The 17,611-nt window shown below is 31.0% G+C and overlaps 2 protein-coding genes across 7 annotated transcripts; both read left to right on the plus strand.

Moving 5' to 3' along the window:
* Positions 1 to 654: 654 nt before the first annotated feature.
* Positions 655 to 6,622, plus strand: LOC107262266 (centromere protein V). Of its 5 annotated transcripts, none has more exons than XM_048373769.1 (3): positions 668 to 784; positions 3,164 to 3,468; positions 3,548 to 3,815. In XM_048373769.1, the coding sequence occupies exons 2-3, from the start codon at positions 3,235 to 3,237 to the stop codon at positions 3,698 to 3,700; spliced, it is 387 nt and encodes a 128-aa protein (XP_048229726.1). In that variant the 5' UTR covers positions 668 to 784; positions 3,164 to 3,234; the 3' UTR covers positions 3,701 to 3,815. The 5 variants fall into 5 exon arrangements, 4 of the variants coding, with proteins under 4 accessions (XP_048229723.1, XP_048229726.1, XP_048229724.1 ...); XR_007215757.1 differs by adding an exon at positions 5,373 to 5,768 and having other exon boundaries at positions 669 to 784; positions 3,164 to 3,733; XM_048373766.1 differs by lacking the exons at positions 3,164 to 3,468; positions 3,548 to 3,815 and adding an exon at positions 5,373 to 6,622 and having other exon boundaries at positions 655 to 784.
* On the plus strand, positions 6,311 to 10,887 carry LOC8272205 (disease resistance-like protein DSC1). 2 transcript variants are annotated; one of them, XM_048373764.1, is made up of 4 exons: positions 6,311 to 6,535; positions 6,619 to 6,887; positions 7,000 to 7,851; positions 8,569 to 10,887. In XM_048373764.1, the coding sequence occupies exons 1-4, from the start codon at positions 6,493 to 6,495 to the stop codon at positions 9,226 to 9,228; spliced, it is 1,824 nt and encodes a 607-aa protein (XP_048229721.1). In that variant the 5' UTR covers positions 6,311 to 6,492; the 3' UTR covers positions 9,229 to 10,887. The 2 variants fall into 2 exon arrangements, with proteins under 2 accessions (XP_048229721.1, XP_048229722.1); XM_048373765.1 differs by having other exon boundaries at positions 6,394 to 6,535; positions 6,622 to 6,887.
* The last annotated feature ends 6,724 nt before the right edge of the window (positions 10,888 to 17,611 follow it).

Here is a 17,611-nt window from a genome sequence, read left to right on the forward strand (position 1 = left end):
CTATAATATTAAAAAGTGAAGTTTTAATTAAAATAATATGACAAACCTTAGAGGCCAAATTACAATTACCCCTAAATTGAAATTATCCACATATCTAACATCACGTGATGAAGGAAAACGGCGCAAGGCTACCTGTCGTTCAGTTTCTTCAAGATTGAAACCAACGGTAACTATTCTTCCTCTACAAAACAATCTCTACTGTTTCTATTCCAAACTGACGACAATTATTCTTATTTAATTTATTCTGTATTTATTTATAACATGCATCTACATTCAAATTTAAAAAATAAAAATAAAATTAATACTTACAGAATTAATAAAAAAAATTATTTTATAATTTTATGTTTCATAATTTTAAGTATGTATTGTTTTTAAATTTAAAAATTATAATAAAAAAATATCTTACTAATGATAGTTTTAATATATTAAAATTTAATTATTTTTATTTCCGATCAATATTATTATAATATTATACCTATTTAATAAAAATATTTAAAAATTAATAATTAATAATTTTATTATTTAATTATCAAATTAATTTTATCGTTAAATGAATATAAAAAGTCAATATTTAATTTTATAAAAAAATAAAAAGAATTTAGTGTAATAAATAGGGCAATCCATATAATAGCGTAAAAATCGGAGGTAAGAAATAATTTCTCCTAATATTAATTGGAGAAATAAAGGTGGGGTGCGGCTGCTCAAATATTTAAAAGGAAGTTGCCACTGCTCCTGTCATCTCTTAGCCGCCTGGGATTACCAAGTTGGTAGTTGGCACTTCTAGGTAAATTTCCCTTCTTCTTTTTCTATCCCCTTCTTGTCGTTGATCTCATTTCCAAAGTTAATAACTGTCTTCTTAAGTTAAACATTCAGAGAAATCATGTTGCTTTTAATCTCTCTTTTATTATGTGGCTATGAGTGTATCCTTTGTCCTAAGAAAAGTTATTTGATGGCTAGAGGAGCTCGAATTTAGTACTGTATTGAACTCAAATTCAACAAAATTTATATAATTCAAAAAAGATAAATCCCAGTTTCAATTCAACTTTAGTTAGTACGATTATAACTTGTATGTGATCGAACTGGAGTTTGATTCCATTTTTTAGGATAAGATGTTGAATCTTGTTAAATAAAAAGTTTAATTAGTTCATACCTACTAGGGTTTAGTCCATTGGTAAAAAGAAGAAGATGCTCTTTTGGTTTTAGTTTGATTATATCTGATAGGTTATTCATTGAACATGAATTTTCCATGTTGTCATTTTCTTGGTTTAAAGTTTCATCAATTTCATAGCCTAGAAACTGAAGGTGTTGAGGTTGGTAAAGAACTAATGTATGATCTGGGTTAGTTTCAGTCAGACACTTTCAGAGAACATAATGGACTAAAAGCTGTTTTGCTTATTGTATTAGGCATTGAAACATGTTTATATTTCCAAATATACTCATTTTTATGAGAAAGCCTCTTTTTTGAGTTGCGGTATTCATGATAGTCTTGGGTTATGCAGTTCTGAATCAGTTCATAAATGGAAATATTGGATGCAGTTTTAAGGGATTAGAGAAGCTTTACATAGCCTTTTATGGTGGAGGATGGGTATATAACTATCATGTGCTTAAGTGGAATATGATTTCTTTATGTGTCATGCTGGTGTAGTAGGAATGAAACAACTGAGGATCTTTAATCAAGCTCTTTCAGCTAAATGGCAATGGTAGAAGGAGGCTTTTTTTTTTTTTTTAATTTTTAATTTTTTCATCTTTTTGAATGAAGTGGTATATGCAAAGTATGGTCGGTTCTGTGGAGAGTTTGGAGGATGTTTAGGAATAGAAGAGGATAGGTGGTTTTGAATTTTAATATCTTATAAACACTTTTTGTTAAGAGTGTTTATGAGGTGTTTTGACTAGCCATTACTTGTTCGCTGGTTTAGCAGGTATAGATGAAAAGTCATGAATTTCATGTTTTTGCAGATTGGGTCTGCATTTTACTGCTGACAATTTAAGGTTACCCAAATTATCTACTATCTCTAAACTGTCTACTTTTACTTATTCGATGAAACAATTATAAACGACAGGAGGTGTTCAATCTATTCTAATAGTGACATAGCATGGTAAACTTAACGGAATATTTTGGGCTTGTACTGATTAATATATAAGATTTTAGGACTGATTATGTTTGGCCAATGGTTGGACTTTATATATCCTAAATTCAAATCCATGGCAAAGAAAGTTAAAGATGGTAGTGAGATAAGGTTCAAAGACAGATAGGCTCTCTGACTTCTTCACAAGATTAAAATTACTTCTCATAGTTCTGTGCTAAATTTTGAGTTCCCCAATAAGTATCAACCTTCTAGTTTCTGTCCAAGCAAAATTCTCTCAGTACAAGTGATGAAATGCAATGGTCTTCGCCGATCCTTGCTCTTAATAAAAGCAATATAAATGAAACAACAATAGATGGACTCCCTAATAGATTTTTGTTCTGCTCATTTATTATGGCGTTTGTGGATAGAAGAGCTTTTGGGGAAAAATATAAGTACTACCTCTGATGTTATATTGGTAGCTTTTGAGGTCTTGTAATCCTGTTAAGCACCATCTGTTCTCAAATTTCTGTTCAATGCAGTATATGTTTGGATATCTTGAGTTCATGTTCCTTCATTCTGGTTAAAAATGCAATAGTAAGTTGTAAAGTCTTTTACCCATTCTTAGCAAATTCTATATTAGTTATTTCATTATTTTTAAAACTAAGTATTTTCAATTGAGACTTGCTCTTGCATGCTGGGTTTGGTACATTATTCAGTTCTGTGGTCTCATACGAAGGGTGCAAGTAATTTTAGAGTTCACATTATAGCCATTATGCATTACTTGAGCTTTTATAACGTCCATAGCTTTGTGTCCTCTTTTCTAAAATTTATATAATGATTATGCAAGTTTGAATGAAGGTAATACTATAGGAACTTACATTATAATGAGCTATTTATCTGCTTCTAGCTGAGCAAAATTTCAGTTGCATTTATCATATTTCTTTCTTGGGGACTGATTCTAAGTACTTTGACACCCGCAATTGATTTATTGAAGTTGTTGGTAGCTTATTAGTTCTCTTGGTTGTTTTTTTTTCCTTATTTACCATGAATGAAAAATCGCTGAAAACATGACACAGAATATGTATATGTATACGTAGTTAGCAACAGGATACGAACAGAAGTTACTGCTACTTTGCTGTTACCCATCTAAAGACTTTGGCCTTTTGGTATGGATTCACAAATGACACTGCATAATGGTGGATGCCATTGTGGCAGAGTGAGATGGCTTGTTAAAGCACCAAGCAGTGTTGTAGCTTGGAAGTGCAACTGCTCTGATTGCTCTATGAGGGGCAACATTCATTTCATTGTCCCGTCTGAAAGATTTGAGCTTCTGGGAGATTCCAAACAGAACCTTACCACCTATACCTTTGGTACACATACAGCAAAGCACACATTTTGCAAGGTTTGTGGCATAACTTCATTCTATATTCCACGCTCAAATCCAGATGGAGTTGCCATTACATTCAGATGTGTGGATCCAGGAACACTCACCCATGTTGAAGTTAAGTCTTATGATGGGAAAAACTGGGAAAGATGGCACGAACAGTCTGGTATTGCTGCATGTTCAAAGACATGACAGCAGGGCTGCTACGATTAAATGCATATTACTGTCACTTGCTGTATGCATCATGTGAATGTTATAGGTGAAATCTGGCTCCAAGGGTTAGGTCAGTTTTTGTGCATTATTAACTTGATACAGGCGATCGGGTATATAATAATATTTGGGTGTTTTCCATTGTTGCTTTGGTATTTTATTGTCTTTTTATGATCGGTGAGGTTTGAATCTTCACACCCCTAAACTGATCTCACTTTACTACATTTTACTACTATATTAAGTATCATTTATCGTCTTCTTTACTGTAAAAAGGATAGTTATTGACAAATATGGTTTACTTTGCTAAAAATATAGTCATCGGTTGTATAAAAATAGTCTGTTAAGTTTGGATAAAATTGTTTTGCATTTTGGTCAGTTTTCTGTTTAGTTATTCTTGGGCTTCACAGCTTCTTGTTTTGCAATTTCGGAATGATTTATATTTGAATCTTTTTGGATATCCATCTTTTTCAAAGCTGGATTGAAATAGAATTTGGATAATCTCTAATGCAAGTTACTTCTGATTTTGGGTTGATTTCATATTAATTTATTAGGTCCGCTTAGATTCTTAAAGTAATTAAAAAGAGAATGAAGACAAGTGATGATACTTGGATAAGCATTGCCAATTTATGGAGAAGACTAAAAAGAAAAATTAAATATAATAATAAGCTTAAAATAATACTTTTGTTTTGTATAATAGACATAAAATAACAAATTATTTTATTTTATAAATCTTCTCTCTATAGTTTCAACCAAGGAAACTCAATCTTTTTAGCAACTGTATCCAAGTTTTGTAAGTGTTTCTAGTACTTCTCTCTTAGTGGTTTTTTTTTTTTTCTTCCACTTCTCCTTTTTGCTTTGCCAGGTTTACTATAATGGGAAAAATATTAAATCTATGTTTAGCTTGTGATTTCTTGTCATCAAAATAATGAGAATTAATGGACAACTGAGAATATTGTTAAATTTGCCACTTTTGTTATTTTATCTTTTATGAGTAGAAAGAAAGATCCCATCACCCTTTATATGGCTATGTCTGATACTAATTTTTCAAGAGACTTGCATAACAAAATGTTCTGTTGAAAGGATTGTTCACAACGGTTGCTTTAAACTCAACTGGTGCCTCATCTTGTTTATCATATTTGGATCTCTTGCCTCTTACTGGAAGACCTTCTACTATGATTTTCGGTTATCTTTCTTCGCTGTTCTGCAAATGGGAATTTGTTATTGATTGTCTTTCCTTAGTATACAGATGAAGGTTATTCAGAATCAATACAGAAATGATGGTGTTTTGCAGAAGTAATGCCTAACCTAAAAAGAACGAATAAATAATGAGTATTGGTGGATGATGATGCAAATAAACTATGGAATTCTGATTAAAAGAAAAGGCAATGGTAGATTAAATTTAGTACTGAGATGTTATACATGAATTGAATATGTAAGCACAATCTTCAAATAATGGAACAACAGTAAGAAGTTAAATCAAAGATATGAATAGAGGATTCATTTGGCGGTGTTCAAGCTTCATTATCCCTTGACAAGCCTTCCTCTAAGCCCACATAGCCAAAATCTCCTTAAACATTTGAATTGTATATCATGCTACTAATTTATAATTTGCTGATTGTGACGTCAGTAATAGACCAAATGTGGTTTTCATATTGTATTGTTAGTTTCTAGTTACTATTTTATTTGCTTCCTGAACTTTTACCTCATTACAGAAGGTGACCTGTACAGTACTCAGGAGCAAGGAAAGCTGCAAGTTCTTCCTTGGTGAGGTGGACAGCAAGGCAGGATGAAGTTAGTTAGTGTATATTCCATTAGCAATCGAGTAGCCATGCCATTTTTTTGTCCTTCGCACCCTGGAAGTGACTTAGTGGGATTAGACTCTCGTCTGGAGGAGCTGCACTCACATGTGGGCATAGGACAGAACGATGTGCGCATTATAGGAATTTGCGGGATGGGCGGTATAGGAAAGACGACTATTGCCACAGCTTACTACAATTGGATGTCTATTCAATTTGAAGGCAGGGCCTTTCTTGCCAATGTTAGAGAAGTTTCATCAAAAGGTCGTCTCCTCTCCTTACAAGAACAACTTCTTTCTGAGATCCTCATGGGAAAAAAGGTGAAAATATGGAATGTATATAATGGAACAGATATGATAAAAAGTAGGCTACGCTATAAAAGAGTTCTAGTTGTTATTGATGATGTCAATCAATTAAGCCAATTGCAGAACTTAGCTGGGAAGAGTGATTGGTTTGGTCCAGGGAGTAGAGTCATCATTACAACTAGAGATGAGCATTTGCTTATCAGTCATGGAGTGGATGAAATATATAAAGTTAAAGGACTAAATAAATCTGAAGCTCTTCAACTATTTAGCTTGAAAGCCTTCAGAAACAACCATCCCCAGAAAGACTATATGACTTTATCGACTGATATTGTGTATTATGCTAATGGCCTTCCCTTGGCTCTTGAAGTTTTGGGTTCCTTTTTGTTTAATAGGACATTGGAGGAGTCGAGAAATGCATTAGACAGGATCAAAGAAATTCCTAAAGATGAAATTTTGGATGCGCTTCAAATAAGTTTTGATGGTTTAGAGGAGATGGAGAAACAAATATTCTTAGATATAGCATGTTTCTTCAAAGGGAAGAACATAGACCATATAACAAAAATATTGGATGGTTGTGGTTTCTACCCTGATATTGGAATAAGAGTTCTCATTGAAAAATCTCTGATTACTATTGTTGGTGAAAGATTGTGGATGCATGACTTGCTGCAAGAAATGGGTTGGAAACTCGTTCAGCAAGAGTCCCCAGAAGAGCCAGGAAGACGTAGTAGACTATGGCTGTACAAGGACATTTCTCATGTCTTGACAAAAAATACTGTAAGACACCTGATGAAAAATCTGTTTCTTTTCTTCCGTATAATGATATTTTATACTTGATTGCCTAATTGTATAGGGAACAGCAGATGTTGAAGGCATGGTCTTAGACTTGCCAGAAGCAGAAGAGATACAATTGGAAGCTCAAGCTTTCAGGAAACTGAAAAAAATCAGATTATTAAAGTTTCGTAATGTGTACTTCAGCCAGAGCCTTGAATATCTTTCTAATGAGTTGCGGTATCTCAAATGGTATGGATATCCGTTCAGGAATCTACCATGTACTTTCCAATCAAATGAACTGCTTGAACTTAATATGTCCTACAGTCAAGTTGAACAAATTTGGGAGGGCACAAAGGTATGAATATCACTTATTACCTTTCTTGTTTTTCTTCCTTAAAGAATGGAGTCCACTATAGCTAATTTTTATTTTCCATATTGTTTGGTGCATGTTTGATCATCATTGTCAGCAGCAATTTAACAAGTTGAAAATTATGAAACTCAGTCACTCCAAAAATCTTGTCAAGACACCAGATTTTAGAGGGGTGCCAAGTCTTGAAAAGCTGGTTCTTGAAGGATGTTTGGAATTGCAAGAGATTGATCAATCAATTGGGATTCTCGAAAGACTTGCTTTACTGAACTTGAAAGACTGCAAAAAGCTTTCAATTCTTCCAGAGAGTATATATGGTTTAAAGGCACTTAAAATTGTTAATCTATCTGGTTGTTCAATTCTTGACTACATGTTGGAGGAACTGGGAGATATAAAATCCTTGGAGGAGCTTGATGTAAGCGGAACTACAGTAAAACAGCCATTTTCTTCCTTCTCCCATTTCAAGAACCTTAAGATATTATCTCTTCGTGGATGTAGCGAACAACCACCAGCAATTTGGAACCCTCACTTGTCTTTGTTACCAGGAAAAGGTTCAAATGCAATGGACCTGTACTCTCTAATGGTGTTAGATCTAGGTAACTGCAATCTACAGGAAGAGACAATCCCCACTGATTTGAGTTGCCTGTCATCATTGAAAGAATTTTGTCTGAGTGGTAACAACTTCATCAGTCTACCGGCAAGTGTCTGTCGCCTTAGCAAGCTTGAGCATCTATATTTAGACAACTGCAGAAACCTTCAATCCATGCAGGCAGTCCCTTCCAGTGTGAAGTTGTTAAGTGCACAGGCATGTTCTGCACTGGAAACATTACCCGAAACTTTAGACTTATCTGGTTTGCAATCTCCACGATTCAATTTTACCAATTGCTTTAAGTTGGTTGAGAATCAAGGCTGCAACAACATTGGATTTATGATGCTGAGAAACTACCTACAGGTTTCTCTCTTCCACTTATTAGAGTTGCGATGTATGGATGCGCTTTGCACAAATCTAAGTCTTTTACGAACTATTCGGATCTCAGCTCGGTAAAAATTTTATTTAAACTTGTTTAGAGAGGTTTAATTTACTAAAGAGTCAAACTTAAAGTAGACAAAGCTCAATTGACTAGATTCAAGAATTAGCTCGTAAAAATATACTATAAATAATTTAATACTTATTTTATCACTTTTAAACTTTTATTTTTTATACAAATAAAGATATCTATTCAGATTATTTATTAAAATAAAATTATAAATTTTATTTAATATGTTATAATTTTTATAATAAGTAAATTTCTTTATGAATTTATTAATAGTTTAATCTATAATTTAAACTTGTTTAAATTTTTTAATAATGAATAAATATTACAGATTTTGTTGGATTAAAACTCTATAATAAACAAGTCCAACACAGACTAGCTCATGTTCAGCTCATCTCAGTTGGATTCTAGCCCAACTTATGCACGTGCCTCTTTTTTTTTATGAAAAATAAAAAAAAGAGACCATGAACAGTCTTTATAATAGTCAGAGATACAAATGAAACCTGACAAAATGGGAGTTTTTGTTTGTTTTCTTTTTCAATTTCTGATTTTGTTGCTTTTCATATTTGATGATGCTACTAGCAATTGTTTTACCATCTCTCCTAGCTAAACATCAAGGTCATCTTATGGCACAGGGACTATCTAATCCAAAACCTGGATTTGACATTATTATTCCAGGAAGTGAAATTCCAGATTGGTTAAGTCATCAGAGTTTAGGAGACTGTTCGATAAGTATAGAACTACCACCAGTCTGGTGTGACAGTAAGTGGATGGGATTTGCTTTATGTGCTGTTTATGTAATCTATCAGGAACCAGCCTTAAACTTCATTGATATGGATCTCACCTGTTTTATTAAAATCAAGGGCCATACTTGGTGCCATGAGCTTGACTACAGTTTTGCAGAGATGGAGCTGGTTGGTTCAGATCAGGTATGGCTATTCTTTTTGTCCCGCTATGAATTCCTGGGTATTGATTGTCAAGGTGTAGCCAAGACATCTAGTCATGCTGAGGTTATGTTCAAAGCACATGGTGTTGGCCTTTATGTAAAGAAGTTTGGGGTTCGTCTAGTATATCAGCAAGATGTTTTAGTGTTCAATCAGAAAATGGATCAAATCTGTAGCTCTAGAAATGAGAATCTCGAAGTTCGTCACCAAGATTCTGATAATTCAGAAGTTGTGGGTGCCTTAGTTAAGCGAAGCTGTATTGAGAACTTCAGCAATGATGTTTCAGAATCTCTTGGAAGAAGCAACTTCGAGGAGGAACCACCACCTAAAAGATTGAAAGAAATTGATTGAATTTGGGATCCATGGCCATCTAAGATTCCTTCTACTCATGGAGTAAACCTTTCACTTCCTTACTGGTAAGTCCATCTTTATGTGTTGTGTCTTACGTAACCATGCGTTCATACAATTAAAGGTGGTAATTTCGATCGCAAGTTCTGTTAATAGTCTTAATATCTGCTTATTGTGTTATTATTTATTTTGGATAATGAACTGCATTTAATAATTTGAGTCAAAGAAATCTAGGAATTAATTATTGGAAAGAGACACATGTCGCGGCGGCTACATGAATAGTGAAATAGCAAGCCATTATAAAATTGCTTAGGTATTCATTGCGCCTTCGGACCTATAAAGGCTGAAAATTATACTAATACTTGTACTTGCTTGGGTATTCATTGGGTCTTCATACGTATAAGGGCCAAAATTATACTAATACTTATAAAAGAATTTTTTAAAAATATCCTAAAATCAATAAAAATATCATTTTCACTTTGAAAATATTTTTTGAAAAAACATATTGCATTTTTTTAACTTTTTATTTAAATTTACATATGGTTATTTTTCCTCTGTTTTGCAGTTGTTTTACCAAAAAACAACCGGGGAAAAACCAACAAACAATAAAAACTGTACTTTTAAAAAAAAAGTTAAGAAACTGTATTTTTTATATTTTAATACAATAAAATAAAAAAAATCCGTAAATTTAATAAAAAAATTAAAAAAACAAAGGTATTTTAATAATTTTTCCTACTTGTAACTATATTAATACAGTAGCTTCCAATATGGGCAAAATGGATAAGACATATTGTCTTTCTTCTTCCAATTTCAATGTAAAGGTTACCGTTTACCACTTTGTTTTATAAGTAGCATAAAAGTTGTCCTTCCATAGAAAATTTGTCATTCCATAGAAGCTCCTTGTACATTTGCTACAAATACATATTAACTGAAGAGTAAAAATAAAAGAAGCCTAAAACCTAATGTTTATGCACCCATTGGTTTGAGAGAAAAAAGAATTACGAAGGGAAAACAAGGAGCAATGCATGCAAACCGAGGTTGATTTTGAGGAAGGAAAGGAAAAAAGAATTTGCACCACTCTCTTACGTTTTTCGTCCCTTATCCTAACTTTATATTTCTTATCCTAGCTTGAAAAGAGATGAATTTGACTTGTGTAGTTTTGTAAAAGAATCAAAGCGAGGCCGACTGTGGATGTTCCTACTGATATTGAGTTACTAGCAATAGCTAATACGACATTTTAAGAAGATAAGTTGGTCAATTTGTAGATCAATACAATCATCGATGAATCTGTGATTACTCTAGCTGTGGATGTTTCTATTGATATTGCATTACCAACAACAACTAATTTGGCATTTCAAGAAGATGAACCGGTCAATTTGTAGATCAATGAAACATCTATAGTTGTCGATAAATTTGTGCAATTGAATGCTGCTGAGGGAGAATTTATTAATTTAGTTGATGACGAAGATGAAGTTTTACATGAACCGATCGGAAAAGAAGATAAAGATGAAGCTAGTGATAAAGATTAATATTTACATATATTTGTTTAGTATTATTTAAATTTAGTTGTATAAAACTTTATAAGACAATAATTGTTACAATTGATTTTCATGTAATTCTTAATGTTGGTCATGATATATATTTTGCGACTCTTTATATTCAGTTTTGTAATTGTAATGCTTGTAGATTGAATATCCATATGGCATGTAGAAAATGAGGTGCTAGTAGGTGTAGATCTATTACACCTCTATCTTCTCCTTCTCCTTCTCCTATTACACAGCTCTTTTTAATTAATCAATTTAGGGAATTTATTTTTCATTATCTTTCTGCAGATCACAATTGATAACTTGCTCTAAAAAAGTAAGCTATCAACAAGATTATCAAGTACGACTTGAGCTCCGGAGTACCTGAAACAAAGGTTAGAAAAACACTAGATGGGGTTTTCCAGCCACTCACTCCGATGGCTAAGCTAGTAATGGTATTAGGAAGACAAGTATATATTGATTATAGAAGAATAAATGTACTTGGCATGTTATGTCACAATCTCTTATATAGAGACTGACGGTCTCCTAGTCCTATAAGGACTAGGACTTTATGAATGTAAAGTTTCTCAATCCTATTAGGACCAATCTTTTTGGTCATATAACATAATCTTAGGTCGGGTTGGATTTCTTAACTAAAGTCCGATTATGACTTGATTTTCAAGACTTCTTATTGTACTCGGATTTGAACTTAATCAACTCTGTGTTTCTTAGTTGTGACAACTGAACATGCAATGCTCAGTTATCATTGGATGCTCGGTTTACTCTTGTCTACTCGGCCTACTCTTTCATGCTTGGCCTACTCTTTCATGCTCAATCTATTATTTTATAGTTGAACTACTCTTATATACTCGTCCTATTATTTCATGGTTGAATTACTTTTCATGCTCAATCTATTCTTTAATGGTTGGCCTATTCTTCCATAGTCAGCTTATTCTTCATGCTCGACCTCTTTTTTCATGGTCAGCCTATTCTTTCATAGTCAACCTATTTTTCATGCTCGACTATATTTTAATCAGTTATCGTAGCCCCACCCTCTAGTGAGAATATTTATGCTCAGTAATTGATAACTTCTTGAATGATCTTGATATTAAGGAGATTGGTCAGCAAGCTCGAAAGAATGTTGTTCATCAAGATGCTCTCCTTAGAATTCGTTGATCACTTTGGATGAACTAGTGTTATGTAATTCTTGGAGCTTGTTTACATATTTGGATGAACTAGTCTTCTACTCTTTGATAAGCTTGTGTACTTTTGCTCTCCATTGAGCTCAAACATTGTTGTTCTCCATTGAGCTTATGTATTGTCGCTCTCCAATGAGCTCATGTATTGTTGCTCTCTCATGAGTTCATGTACTTTTGCATTCTATTGAGCTCATATATTATTGCTCTCCAATGAGCTCATGTACTTTTGATTTCCAATGAGCTCTTGTATTGTTACTCTTCATTGAACTCATTGCATTGTTGCTTTCCAATGAGCTCTTGCATTATTACTCTCCACTGAGCTCATGTAAGGTTGCTCTCTATAGAGCTCATGTATTGTTGCTCTCCACTGAACTTATGTACTATTGTTCTCCAATGAACTCATGTACTTAGATCGGTTATTTTCAAATCAACACTTGTGGTGAGCTTAAGACCCACACTTTTTATGCGCCTTGGTGCTCTCTCATGAACTTTAGAGATCGACACTTTATTATGTGCCTTGGTGCTGCTTTGGAGATCGATTATTTTATGTGCTTTAGGGCTTTCTCGTGAGCTTTTGAAATCAATCTTTAACATTATTTTATTACTATTATCATCTTCAAATCCTCTATTTTCTTATTTGTTCATCTTTCTTGTTTTGGTCCTCTTTATTGTATTGTATTATGATTTCTGTTGGAGCTAATTGCCAAAGATAAATAGGTGAGATAAGTGTAGTACTTACTTTTTAATATTGGATGAACTCGTGGGTGAAGAACATCAATATCCTTATTTCTCGTCATGAGCTTGTGATTTATTTTATAGAAAAAGTCTTTTAATCTTTTTCCTATAGAAGACGCCATTTGATAACTTGGTCCAAAGAGTTAAGCTATCAACAAGATCTTCAAGTCTGACCTAAGCTCCGGAGTACCTAAAACAAAGGTTAGAAAATACCAGACGGAATTGTCCGACCACTCACTCCGATGGCTAAGTCAGTAATTTGTCAAAAAGTGGCTTATAATATAATGAGTGTGTAAATTGCATGTACCTGTCAATTTAGGAAAAGAACTCCGGAGCTGTAGGTCATCCTAATTATATTAGGATTTGTTCTCTTGACTGTTATCAGAGTCCTAGATTGGATCGGACTTCTTAACTAGAGTCCGATCATGACACATTCTCTAAAACTCCTAGTTGTAGTGGAATGTGAACTTGGTCAACCTTGTCTTTCTCAGGTATGACTAATTGGCTTATGATGCATAGTTACTATTAGTCCCTCCTCTTACTCGAGAGTATTTATACTAAATATTTATTTAATTACTCGTACTCAATTAGCTCTGCCATGTGAGTCAATATTCTACATATAATTTTGTCTTTATATTTGGTCCTTTTTATAAAGAAAGAATATTTTTCAAACTCGTGTTTTAAATTACATTCTAATCCTAATTTTCTTTATATATTAAAAAACTTATTGCTGTTGATACTAGAATTAATAATTCATTGATAACAATCTTGTAAATTGTTATTTGTATGATTTGGAGGAGTGGTTTGAATAAAATATTTAATGGCACGTAAGATTGAAGATGGTATAATCCATGATTTTGATAGTTCAAATTCCTAAGTGAATTTAAATAATGCACAAAAATTTATGGTTATGAGTATATAACTAATGTATGCATAGTTAATAACCTATAGTTGACAATGATATTTAAATATCTGAATTTTGATTATTTAGTCATTTTAATACTTTAATTTTTAATTTAACTTATCAAACTATTGAATTATATTTTTATAATATCATAAACATTTTTAATTTTTAATTTAATTTAACAAACACCTGAATTTTATTTTCTAATAACATTTAAACACTTATGAGTAGTACACGTGAATGTATTGAATAAAATCACATGTCAAAAAACGTTTAAATATCACAAAAAATAAATTGAGGTGTCTATTAAATTATATCAAAAGCTAAGCTTTTAAGATGACTAAATAGACAAAGTTCAAATGCCTAAATATGCATTTAACTAATAAAATATGAATTAGTTGTGAGAGGCCATGATTCAACAATCCCTGAAATAGTAGATATTAACATGCATAGATAAAAAAATGTCATACATGTATTTACACTAAATAATTTTTTTTAATTACTCACTTCTAAAAATAAAATAATATATCTTGCTATTCTTTTTATAGGCAATTACATTTTTCTGATCGATGAAATTTTATATTTTACAGTTAATTATCTGTTATCATTTTCAGCTCAATTTTATCTTTTAAAATTATACAATATTAACAATGTCTATTCTTTTCGCCTTTAAGCTTAAAACGTAAAATTTAAATATCTTTCTAAGCTTTATGAAGATGAGACCTTTATCTACCGACCTTATAAAATTTCAGTAGTAAATTACATAACATAATCTCTTAATTTTACACTTTTTTTTTCTATTTTACAAAACAATAAATGAGTTTCTTTTTAAAAAACGGTTATCTTTTAAAAAAACAACCAAAGAATGTTATGAGCACTAACTACTAAGGATATAACTCTAACTCACTAAAAATGATTTTTCTATTTTTGTATATATCTTTTAATATTTGGTCTACTGATTCTCAGTGTTTGCTTTTAGATGAGTTATCTTATATTCCTTGAAGCCTTTAATTAATCTTCTTTCTTTATGATTGCTTCAAGATAATGACTTTATTAATTTGCAACCACACTTCAATAATAAGTCTATGCACATTTGACAATTAAACCTAAAGTTTTGTTATCACTAGAATTAAATTAGTTATGCTAACAACTTACTAACTAAATAATTATTTTTTATAAAATAGTATATTATATTTTAATTATTTTTATTTTGTTTATATTGTTTATTTTCTTAATTTAATCTTTTTCAATAGATGATATTCATTAAGGATGATTGTCTTGATTAGTTTTTATGACCATGTTATTTCAGGCTTTAATTAGTCTGAGTGAATTATTTTGTTTTCTCCTTAATTTTGTGATTGCATCTTTTAGAAAAATATTTCAACGAGGCAATATTTAGATAATATATATATTTTTTTAAATATTAGTTTTGTCTTCTCTCTTGCTGATGATATTAATAGTTTCTTAAATAAATAAATAAAAAAAATCTCCCTGTAAAATTAGGTTAAAAAGACCAATGGCGGAATCGAAGGGGTTAGGAGTGGCTGCAGCCTCTCCTAGCTTTTCAACTTTTTGTAATTTTTTTTTTTTTTTTTTGCGTTTCAATTTTATTTTAGATCCATATAGTATATATAAATAAATAAATAAATAAATAAAAACAATAGGGAACTGTCGTCCCCAGAACTTCAGTAGGTAAACCTATATGTCAAACCCAACAATCAAAAAGAACAGGAAGGTGCCAAAAGCCATTGATAGCATTTCATATCCCAAATCTCAAACCTGAGATTACTATTATTTCAAAAGGAAATTAAACCAAAAAAAGAAAAAGATCAAAGGGTAAATAACCTAAATGAGATTTTTCTTTTCTTAATTCCATCGTCTGAATCATCACATTTGCCACAAATTCTAGCCTTAAACAATCTTAAGATTAGGCAAATATGGGCAAGCAATTAAATGGATATTGAAATTAGCCATAATATGGATTGAATTATGTAAAGCTCAGGTAGCAATTAGTAATATTTATAATTACTCCTCATAATTCATGTTTGGAAAAAGCATGTTACTATATAATTCTAGTACCAAAAAAAATAATAATAATAATTTAAGGAGAGTGTATTCAATCAAGACTTTGATGGAGTTTAAAAGTCAGGATGTATTCAATAATAACTTTGAAAAAATTCTATATAAATATTTAATATAGACTTTTAAAAAATTTTAATCTATAAAAGTTAGAAAATTTTTATTACAATTTTTATAAAATTTTTAAAAGTAAGCTAGTATACAAAAAGTTATTAACTTTTATAGACATAAGCTTTTATATACTTTTAATGACTTTTAATGTATTGTTATGAATTTTTTATTTTCAAGATTTCTCTTTCATTTTTTTCAAGATTTCAATAGACTTTTTTTTTTTTAAATTTATCTTTTTTCTTTTAAAATTCTCCTTCATTATAGTCTTCATTTCTCTTTATTATATTCTCCATATTAAAATGTATAAGAAATTAACTTAAACTTTAGAAGTTAAATATTATTTTCTAATAATATTTTATTGTACTTATACATATAAAAAAATTAATTAGAAATTTTTAATTTAATTTTAAAAGGATCCACATAAAAATAGAAATTTCAAATGAAGCATTTAATAAATTGTTTTGAGTAAACAACCCCACCATATATAGATTTCTAGATTTTATTAGAAAGATTATTTGAGCAATTTTTTCTGCTGGTAAGTGTAATTGTCATTTAAGTATTTATCAAATAATTAGTAAGCGTGAATATTATTAATTTAAAGTATTTATCAAATAAGTAATAAACAAAATATAACGAGTGATATGAACCTTGGCAACTTGTGACAAAACTTAACATGTGAAATTAGAATATGCTTTCCCAAGAAAGCTAAATCTAATTTTTGATGAACCTTAACCCAAAGATAACTTGTATCTCGAACCTTGGTATAAGATAGAAGGTGAGTTTAAGTCTTTGTTTGAACACCATAAGAACAAGTTCTTGATAAGTTCGAAGTTCTTCCAAAGAATCAAATAAGAATAAATATCACAATAATATTTAAACTCAAAATATTTATTAACTTGTGCCATTCGGCTACATATGATTTAAATTTATGAAGACATTACCCTAATTTTCTATTTGTATAAATGAAAAAAATTAAATAGGAATTAGCTAAAGAATATGCTAAATAGAAGTTTCCTTAATAAATAAAATAAGGAACTATGCTTAATTAGAAAATAATAAAAAATCTATTCTAAAAGGAAATAATAAAAGACTTTCAAAATAATAATATAAGAAGTCTAATTAATTTAATCAATCCTAATTAAGAAAAATATAACTAAATCAATCAAGATTTATTCCTAAATAATAATATATGCGGCTGCCTTATTGTTTTTTCTTTAAAGTTGGTGCACTTTTAAGTTAAGCCACACATATTGAGCACCTTCTTTTGGTTTCCTCTTCAAGGAAATTCGTTTGGCCCCTTCATTTTCAAGCTGAAACGGTGTCATGGTTTAAATAAGTCTAAAAATAAACTCAAATGATCATGCAAGATTCGGTCAACCTTAGGCTTGATATTTTCTTGCATTTATCCTTCATCGATTTTGTACATCCATATTTTCTTTTATAATTAAATATTCTACTAAGACATTTGATATTAGCATTGCATTGATTTTTTTAAAAAAGTCAAATTGATTTCTTTCAGATAATCTTGCCCTATATGAAATTGACCGAATAATTCAAGGAGGCACACTGCAGGGAGGGTCCTTTTAAGTAGATGACTTGTCGGAAATCTCATACAATTCAAAAGCTTTAACTATTTTTATTGGATCTACATCAACGAGTATGTCATGAATTTAGTAGCTTAATTGGAGACAAATTGTAATATGATAATTTCTTTTTAAAGAATTATTCTATTAACAAAAAAATAGTGTCCATATTGTGAGATAATTTTTTTTAAAAAGGGTATGAATTTAATACAACAGAAATTTGTTACTTGTGTATGATGTTGCATATAACAT

The sequence above is a fragment of the Ricinus communis genome, chromosome 5 (assembly GCF_019578655.1).
Source record: "Ricinus communis isolate WT05 ecotype wild-type chromosome 5, ASM1957865v1, whole genome shotgun sequence".
Classification (NCBI taxonomy): domain Eukaryota; kingdom Viridiplantae; phylum Streptophyta; class Magnoliopsida; order Malpighiales; family Euphorbiaceae; genus Ricinus; species Ricinus communis.